The sequence below is a fragment of the Pristiophorus japonicus genome, chromosome 8 (assembly GCF_044704955.1).
Source record: "Pristiophorus japonicus isolate sPriJap1 chromosome 8, sPriJap1.hap1, whole genome shotgun sequence".
Lineage (NCBI taxonomy): Eukaryota > Metazoa > Chordata > Chondrichthyes > Pristiophoridae > Pristiophorus > Pristiophorus japonicus.
The window spans coordinates 41710309-41720689 of NC_091984.1; the positions used below are offsets into that span (position 1 = coordinate 41710309).

The 10381-nt window shown below is 40.7% G+C and overlaps 1 protein-coding gene across 4 annotated transcripts in view; it reads left to right on the forward strand.

Annotated features, from left to right (window-relative positions):
- st3gal3a (ST3 beta-galactoside alpha-2,3-sialyltransferase 3a) overlaps positions 1-5394 on the forward strand; it is a 739645-nt gene extending 734251 nt beyond the window's left edge. For all 4 annotated transcript variants that reach the window (XM_070886703.1, XM_070886710.1, XM_070886704.1 and 1 more), the window contains one exon: positions 1066-5394. In XM_070886703.1, coding sequence (XP_070742804.1) covers positions 1066-1155 — 90 coding nt within the window. In that variant the 3' untranslated portion in view covers positions 1156-5394. The remainder of the gene's footprint in view (positions 1-1065) is intronic.
- Positions 5395-10381: the final 4987 nt, after the last annotated feature.

Consider the following 10381-nt stretch of genomic DNA (forward strand, 5'->3'; position numbering starts at 1 on the left):
CAACACTCTCCTGGCCGGTGACCCATCTTCCATCCTTCATAAACTTGAGCTCATCCAAAATTCTGCTGCCCATGTCCTAACTCGCACCAAGTTACATTCACCCATCACCCCTGTGCTCACTGACCTACAATGGCTCCCAGTCCAGCAACGGCAATTTAAAAATTCTTATCCTTGTTCTCAAATCCCTTCATGGCGTCGCCCCCCCCCCCTCCCTATGTCTGTAACTTCCAGCCCCACAACCCTCTGAGATCTCAGCGCCCCTCCAATTCTGGCCTCTTGCGCATTCCCGATTTTAATCGCTTCATCATTGGCGGCCATGCCTTCAATGTCCTAAGCCCTAGGTTCTGGAATTCTCTTCCTGAACCTCTCTACCTCTCTCTCCTCCTTTAAGACGCTCCTTAAAACCTACCCCTTTAACCAAACTTTTGGTCATCTGTCCTAATATCTCCATATGTGGCTCGGAATCAAATTTTGTTGATAATCGCTTTGTTGAAGTGCCTTAGGACATTTTACTACATTAAAGGTGCTATATAAATGCAAGTTGTTGTTGATACGGATTTTCATACAAGTCAAACAGCTGGAGGACTAAAATAGCTTGTATGTGTAAATTGAATGAGATTCAAAAAATAAGAGCGAACCAAAGATAGGTAATCTAACAATATTTAGAATGTCTGAGAATCAATTACAAAGATGGAATCTTTGCATATGATATATGATACTCCCCAATTCTTCATTTTTTAATGCTTAATAAGTTAAATGTAGTAAAGCCACAGCTAAATTTAGCTGGATGTAGCTCATTTTAGACGTCTGTTCATCTCTAGTTTAAAAGAAACAGTTTACTTTTTTTCTTTTCATGAAGGGATTTGAAAACAAGGATGAATTGGACTCCAGGACAAAGATTTGTTCCTTGTTTTTTTTAAATTCAGTTGAAACAGAACATTTCCTGGAAAGTTAGCTACGTGTTTATCAGAATTTGACCGTAAGCTGTAAGAAACATGTCAGAAATACTTGTAACCTCACCTGAAAGTATTAACTGTTGATGTTTTTTTTAAAATTTCTTTTCAGTCTTGGACTCATAATATTGGAAAAGAGAAAGAATTTCTAAGGAAATTGGTGAAAGGACAAGTGATTACAGATTTGACAGCTGGGATTTGAGGCAGCTTTATTCCGATCCCAAAATAAAATTGGGGAAAAAAAGCAAAACACAAAAGCAAACAAAAAGAAGAGCGGCCTGTGGACTCTGAAAACCTCAACTGAGGATGAGGATACAGCTGTACCAAACTACAGGGGAGTCTGCACATCTCTGAATAAAACACTCACCTGTCATCTTGCATCAACACTATATTGAGGGGGGGAATTCTGTGCAGTTACAATTCACTGCTCCACTTTAGTGTGCAATGAGAAAAGAAAGACACTCATAAGACGTGCCATAATTACCTCTGGAGAAAGAAGTGCAACAAGATTGTTGAGGTATTTCTCTTTTATAGCTTGAATGTAAAGACTTTCATAAGCTGTGTGAACAAACACTTTTACATTGTGTTTCAGTTTAATTTAATATTTCCTCTCCCTGCCCCAAAATCCATGAGACTGGCGGTTCCGTCCCAGACATGTCCATTATTGCTGCTATTCCTTTTGGGGGTAGAGGATTTATTTTTAGAACTTTATCTTGAAGAAAGATTTGTCCATACAGAACAGAAGCTGTGAAAGAGGTTAAATATGATCAACCTCTTTTGATTTTTAAGAGCAGAAGATCATGTATTACTGGTAATATTTTGCTGTGTCAGTGCTGGCGAGTGCTGCTATCACTAGTGCGTGCAATGGTCAGAAGAAAGTACTCCTTCGAATGGCTTTAGTAACTGGAACTCTTAAACTTGAAGCATAATCAAACCTTTGGCAAGTGCACAAACTTCCCAGTTTGGATATCTGCTTGTAAAGCATTTTTTTAACGATACAAGAAAGTAGATCATGTCAGAATAAAGGACAAGTCGTACAGACAACTGTTCCACGTGCTTGTCTTGTACCACAGTATTATTGATTTGAATTGCAGTGTTGCTGGCTCTTGTCCTGCCATGGTATACACCCACCTTTCAGGAGTTTGGAAGAATATTTCTCACATTGCTGGATCCATATTTCTTGCAGGACTAGCGAGTAAACTACACGAGGTGGCGTTATCTCACCATCACTCAACAAACTTTGACCAGATGTCACCTTGAGTTCTCTTTTTTGGCAGAATAAGATGGTTTTCAGTTCTCCTAAAAGACAGTAACTTTTTTTTTGTGTTTTTTTTCTTGTTCATTGATTTGCGTGACTCATTGGTATGGAGTAGATGGCTCTGGGCAAATGCAAAAGAGCAATCATTGTTTGTTCTGATACTAATATGATAAATGTTTTAGAAATATCCTGTTAAACACATTAGGAGTTTATGTTTCCAGCTTGTCTATTTGCCTTGCCAGGTTTGACATGTAAATGATACTCCCTCACTGGGGATTTGAATGGAAAATAACTTGGATAGCAATAACCTGTTTGGAAAAGCACTCACCCTCCATCCATTCGAAACATTTATTTATTGCTTAAACTCCCTCCTCCATTGCCCCATTTACCTTCAGTTGCACACTGATGCATCATCTCTGAACTGTGCAAATCTCAGACTTACTCTTGTCCCCACCCTTCTATGTTGAGCAGATAGGAGGTGTAGTGATTGAGACAAAACACTATTAATGACATAAATATGAAGTCACAAAGCTCGTTGTGTGTGTCAGTTGGACTTTGGAGATTGTCAGCCCTGAGATTCTAACTCAGGAAAAAAATCAAGCAGTTAAGTCACCATTCTATCAGATCTTACTTTTAACTATTATGTAGTTAACTAGTTCCAGGTTTCACCACTGCCAAATTATGTTAAATAGGCAATACAAATTTTCTTATTTGGTCAAACTGAAAGTAAGATAACTATTGAAAAAAAGGTTGAAGTCATTGATATTACTCTGTGCTGAGTTATTCCAAATGGTATCTGTACTATCATTGTTACTCATTGCCACCAGAGGTTTTTTTTAAGTCATTTAGAAGTTGCTCAACAAACATGGAACTATATTATATTTCCTCAACCCCTAAACTTCCACCAGTACACACATATGTGGCTGTCTCGTTGAATTCATTATGGCATTGTCAATTGATCCATGTATAACATTTAGAATGGCTACTTTAACATGCCTATTCAAGTGTGAGGGGTCGCCCATTTAAAATAAGGAGGAATTTCTTCTCTCAGAGAGCCGTGAATCTTTGGAATTCTCTACCTCAGAGAGCTGTGGAGGCTGGGTCATTGAATATATTTAAGGTGGAGATAGATTTTTGAACGATAAGGGAGTCGAGAATAATGGAAGCAGGCAGGGAAGTGGAGTTGAGGCCAGGATCAGATCAGCCATGATCTTATTGAATGGTGGAGCAGGCTCAAGGGGCCAAATGGCCTACTCCTGCTCCTATCTCTTATGTTCTTATGATTAAATTACTGACTGCCACAACCCTGGAAAATATAAACCCACTTCTGGTAACTATGATAAAAAGAATAACCTCAATCTTTGCCCTACGGTCCCTGTAGTTCCAAACAAACCGAGCAGAGCAGTTTGACCTCCAGTTTGTTGAGTAAGTATATTCTAAATAATAATTTTTCCAGTTTTATTTGTCACTAAGATATCAGTTATATTTCCAGATTGGTTATTCTATATACCGTTTACTTCAATTTATGATTTGTTGTGAGCCATCCTTTCTCATAGCCTGGGCACTCTATTGGATACATGCTGCCCAATTATCTGTTGTTAGCAAACTCCGTTAGTTTGTGAGGTCTTTAATTTTGAAAGAGAATGCTGGCTGGTTACTGACCAAAGACCTATGAAATACTTAATGATGTATTTCTTTCTGTCTCTCAATGTTTTCGATATTGGACAATTCTGGCTGTAAAACTAGAACCAGACAGCTTTCTATTTATGATCAGTTTTCTCCTCAGTTGCAGAATATAACATGTCGAGATTGCTTTACTACATGATTAAAAACGTAGACCTGTGCTAGAAATAAGTTCTGAGAGCCCAAACATAGAGGTAAGCCTTGAATGGAGATAGAGATAGAGTGCAGCAACATGTTGATGATTACTTGTCAACATATTAACAGGATGAAACCTGAAAAGAACGTGAAAATGATAATCCCGAGTATATCTGATGTTTATATTTCAAAACTATCATGCCTTTCTATTTCCTATATTTTGGGACTCATATAACATTGAAATAATTTAATATTTATTTCTTATGCTTTTCAATGTTTCCTGCTACTTACAAACCTTTTTACTACAGGCTTGTAGCTGCTACAAAATTATTTGCAGAAGAACTTGAATTGTGATGGTTTGAGCACTACTGCTGACAATATTAGATGGGGGTGGGGGGGATTTGTTGTAAAATGTGGTGCTCTAGATTTGGCTTCAGTTCCATCATTGTTTTCAGATATGAATGTGGTTTTACTGGAACCAGGCTACAGGTAATCTGTAATATCCCAACCGTTCCTAGAGGAAATGGCCCAAACCATTCAGACAGTGTACACCAAAAGCTTAGCTCAGCCTTCATACAGTGTGCCTCAGAAACGTGGCTCTTTATTCATTAAATTAACCTGATATCGAGACTAAGCCTCTTCAGCTTTATGGTTCCCTATTCTCTTTGCACTGGTGTCAGGTAATACAATGTCAGATCAACATTACATCTTCAAATTCTTTAAATTAGGAAAAAGCAGATTGTGCTCGTCAGCTCAGACTGAACTATCAGCCAATCTGCCCTAGGTTGTGCTGAATTCTGCCTCACAGTCCATATGTCACACTGATCCTTGTCGGCTCAGACAAAGATATCCTCTGACACTCCCAACTCCTGCTAAATGTACTCCATAGCACACACACTGGTCCGATTGTGGAATCTTTTCACTTTGCCAGCTCAGTTTGGAACCTTTTCAGCTTGCCATCTCATGCTGGACTGTGCACTTCCTCTCATGTCTTATACTAAATTGGGCCAATGCAATATTCCTCAAGCCACAGTGCATATGGCTATCAAAGTATTCTTATTCTAATGCCTCGACTTGCTTATAAAGGAATACATTTGTTGCTTGCCTTCTTGGTTGGAATGTTTTGTGGCATTAGGAAGAGAAGAATCTAAAATAAACTTCAGAAATGGGAGAAAAGATGGGACAAGAACTGAACACAAACTGATAATGATTGATAAAAGCTACAACATGATTCGTTTAAAACTTCAGTTGAACAGTAAACATAAGAGAGCTGAGGCAGAATTTTATGGCTGGCAGAACTTGACAAATGCATTGTGCTAGTGAAAGGGTTAAATACAGCACCAGATACTGATTTTAAATAGTTATTGCACCCCCGCCCCCCCCCCAAAAAAAAAAAGACAGCATTTTGGGGCCTGCAGTCATCTCATTGGGAGTTCTCTGAGCCTAGGAATGCTCAAAGATTATTTACTGTATGGTGCCACAATGAATGGAACATATTTTTGCTTGCTACGGTCATGTGCAAGGTAGTGCTATCACACACTGCGACATCAGAGAGAAAGATACTTTGATTCTGATATTTACTTTCCTAATCACAACTTTATTTTTAAAGATGGAAGTAGTTCTCACAGCTGCTGCATAGAAGCTTATAACTGATAACTTTAAAACAGTTATATTATGTCATCACTAAACCAGCCAATGAGTTTCATAAGGTAAGCAATGCTTCAGCCTGTCACTGCTCCCAAGGCACCCATGTTTTAACCAATGATTTGTTGCAAGCATATCTTACAGAAAAAAATACAATTAGCATATCTGTTCCAGTGCTGATAAATCCCATGTACCTGGCCACACAGGGACTTCACAGTTCCACAGTCGTTAACTCCCACATACTCTGCAATAATCATTACACTAGTCTTTAGGGAAGGGATTTCTCATCATAAATTACTTCGCCTAGCAACTGGCATTGAGACTAACAAAATCTTTGACCTATTGTTTCTCTCTCTTGACTGTAAATGGTCTTACTGCCTCTGTCATCCATTGTAGTTCTATAGGAACATGGCAGGAACTGAAAATAAACCGTAATGAACAAGAATTTATAACAGGATAACATCTGGTGGAAAGCTGATAATTCCCTAGCCTCCTTGTTAATATGCAGAACCCTCATAATTGTAATTACAATATGGCTTTTTAACCAAGACAAGAATACTTTACCTATTGATGACATCAGCCATGCATATCATATGGCATTGGTGATTTAAGCTGCTTTGGTCTGAGCTTCTCCATGTAGGTGGAATTTAAAATAATTTGTTATCCATGTCAGTGAGATATGGTTTCCAGGCTTGCCAGCCCTTCCAGGCTGCATTTCAAATGAAGGAAATATTCAGCCTGTGCATCAATTTTATTTAAATACTGAAATTATTGAGATTGTCTATTGATAGGAAGATTACGATTTAACATTCATTCACCTTACGATCCTTAATTCCAAGGTTATAATTGGGAGGATGCCAGACAACACCTAGGGGCGGATTTTTGGGTCTTCTGCCTCGGAGCGGCGGCAATGGCGGCGGTGAGGTCTTCTGGGCGGGCGGTCAGCCTCCAGCACCCCGCAGGGATCCTCGGGTCCAGTTTTGCGGCAGTGTGGAGCAGCTCCGCCCAGAAGAACTGCGCCGGTGTGCAACGCCCCTGGTTGTGACACCAGCACGAGTTTTGACTTCAGCCCCTTCCGTACGCCCCGCAGTGTGCCCCGCAGTGAACGCCTGGGAAATCAGGCGGTCCAACAATACCGACGGCAGAGAGGTAAGTAATGGACTCCTAAGGTAAGTGTGATTGTTTTTTCTTTTCATTTTTTTTGCGATTTATGTTGTGGTGGCATGGGCAATGCTTTGGGAATGTCTTTTGGGAGATATTTTAAGTTTTTTTCTCCCCAGGTGTCTCGGAGTGCTCCCGGGCCAGCTCTTTAGCTCAGGATTTTCCCATGCTAGCGTTCAAGAGAGATGTACGTCGTCTTCCTTAACGCAGTGCCCCCTGACTCGGTCCAGCTGTCCAATTTTATTTACTGAAGCGCAAACTGTTCCCGGGCGCAAACTTTACCGCCTGCTGCTGTTGCCACCCCAAAATCATCAACACCGAAAATCCAGCCCTTAAACTATTCGTACACAAATGGGCCCAAGATTATTAAATGGTATAAATTTTGGTCTCCCATTCAGGCTTTTTATTGGCTGTGGTTAACTTTCTTCCAGATCTCTGCCTATTTTATTTTGATTCAGTTATCAGGAGATGTGAATGAGTAACCCAGAACTGACTGATTTATCCCCCAACTCTACATGGAGAAATCCCTGGCCTATTCAACGTTTCTATGTTTTCTATGTTTCTATGTTTCCATCACTGACATCAGAAACTTAGTGGAGTGGGGACATGAGCCACTGTCAGCCATTCTGTAGTGCACACTTTGATGTTACAGTGCACCGCCACACAGATACACCCAGATTTTGTTTTAATTTTCTTTTCCCTATTGCCTAGTTCCAGGCTTCACCTCAGATGACATGACATTGTTAGTTCCAATTTCCTTGCTATTATCAACGAAGAATTAAACTTCTTTGAGACATAGTCAACTTGGCTAATTATTCCTCATTTACTTCCCTCTCCACTTACACATTAAATCACTCTTTATGGCTTTGAACTGACAAAAGTTTGTCCAGCATAAGCAGATAAGTTTGGTAAGTAAAAGTTAGTATGAATATTCTGGAGCTTCCTCAGGACTATTTACAAAAGCTTTAATGTGATTTGTGGTTATACATAACTCAAACAATTCTATAAACTACAGTAAAAGCATCTAAGTGATAGTGAGTTTGAACATGTTAACTCAGCAATGGTTTCATAGTGGATTGTTCAGATTTTTCCAGTACTTGTCACATAAGTGTACCCTAAACATTGTAAGTGAAGTCCTAATGGTATGGCTTATATAAAAAATTGTTCTAATAGATTGAAAGCATTTCTTAGGATTGAGGGAGTAGAGGACTAGTGACATCAGAAGAGGTGTAGTTCTCTAATTCTGACACCAAACAAAGAGCTATATGATTTCCATATTTTAGTGTAAATGAAATACTTGAAAAATTCAGCATCCAATCCAGAATTGGGGAACACTTTTTTTTGTCCCTTCAATATTGTACATCTTTTTTTTTAAAAAAGTGAAAACTTGAGTTTAAAAAGTAAAGTCTACAGTTGGTGGAGACTCCATGTATTGGCATGTTTGATCAAAATTGCCACAGTGGAAACATATGTCAAAAGGGCTTTGACACCAGGTCATTAGAAAACCTGCCGATCCCGCATTTTGCCGGCGTTCAGAGGATGAATTTGGAGGCGGGTCTGCTGTCAAAATGTCAGTTTCCCAAGTGCCAGGCCTGTCTGCGCTTTACAGACCCGACATCAAGCGGCAGGGGAGCCAATTCTGATTGTTGAGAGCTTGTTAAAAGGTAATTAAACAGTATTTTACCATGTACTTAACATTTTTCCAGCTTCTTCATGAGGTTCCCATCAGGGATCACGTCAGGTAAGTAGGTTGGGTTTTCAATGATTCTCCATTCCTCTGAATAGTTGACAGCTGCAAAAGTGGTATAAAAGCTACCATTTCACAGCTGTTCACTTAGAAGCTGGAGCCTTCAGAATTTGGAAGACATTTTTGAGCTTTATGCAGTTTGGAAGTGTTTGGAGTAAACTCTCTATCCACTGTCACCTCCTTGAAACAACCTATCTCACCAATGATAGATCGCCTCTGTCATCTCAACTTCACCTGCCATCTGTTCAGTCAGCATCAGTGCTCTTGAAAAATTCTCACCTTGGTCCTCAGAATCCCACTAAGATCAGAGTCAATGCCAGCAACACTGGGCACATCAGCAGCACCAACCTTTTCCGCAATCACCTGATGCTGCACAGGACAGAGGGCATCAGCACCTGAGCACATTGCTGATCGGGAGACCAGGGATGGCCTCACTATGACCAGATTTACTTCAGTTGATGCTGTGCACCTTGGCTGCCACATGATGGGCCAGGTTGGCACCACCCCACACCAACACCATGAAGCATCCCTACAATGCCTAAGCCATTCCTTTCACACTCATCACCATTGTGGGGGGTACTATTACATCTCACCATTCACTATAACTCACTAAGCCACTTCCGAAGGTGCGTACAAATCTGTCCAAGAAGACAAAGTGTTGAAAATAAAGATTTCAATGTTTGACAACACATCAACAGAAACTTTACATGAACATTGGCTAAAAGTCCCAAGTGCCTACCCTTGTGTATTAGTTGGTATGATTGGACAAGGATGAGGACGAGTGTGAGGAGTGGCTAGTGAGATGGGGATGTGATGATGTAGATCGAGAGGTATAAGTGGAGGTGCAAGGTAATTAAGTGTGAGTAAGGATGTGCAGGTGCAGGAGTAGGATAGGGAAGGCAGAGTGATAGGGACGTGATGAGTGGCACAGCAGGATGAGGTTGAATGTGGCTTTGCAGTAATGTTTCGTGATCTACTGAGATCATTGAAAGGTTTGTGCCATTGCAGCCTGCTTGTGTCGTCCTGTGCAATGTGCAACCAGGCTACGTTGGTGTCCTCAGGAGGTCTCGGTCTCTTCAGCCCATTGCAAGGGAAGAGAAGCTCCCTGTGTGCGTGACTCCCTCCATAAGCATATGGAGAGTGTCATGGGAGAGCCTGGGTCCAGCCGTGCACCTTTGTGCAGTGCTTGACAATGTTTGCAGCAGCTCAATGCTGTAAAACACTGACAGCACAACTGTCAAAATCAATGTGGACATGATCCCTTTAAGGAAACCGGCTGATGACGTCATCAGGCGCGCTTCCTTTTAATTGGCCGGGAACCTCGCAGGGCGGGCTTAACAAGCCCCATCAGCGGAAAGTCATGGGGGAAGCTGGCATGGAGCCAGGAGCAGGGTCGCAACCTGCTACCTACCTTGGCTGCACACAGCCCACCTTGGTAGGTGAAATCACAGCTATTGAAACTGCCGCTGTATATTTTGAGGAGCAGTTGAAAGTAATGTAATTTTTAAAACCTCTCTTCTCTCTGGAGTTGGAGAGATTGGTTTAGCTGCACCCAGTTCCAGTGTAAACAGACCTCTATTGCAGATATCAAATACTTTATACCTGTACTGCATAGTTCTATCATTGTTGGTACTACATCATGCTACAGTGACAGATTTTACGTGGTTGTCGCCGTATGAGAATGCTCATCAATAGCCGGGTCAGTTTTCACTCAAAGAGGCAACATCACAGTAAATTTAGTAGTCCCCCACAGAAGTCATTCATTTATAAGGAATATTGTTATTGGCACCAAATGATTAC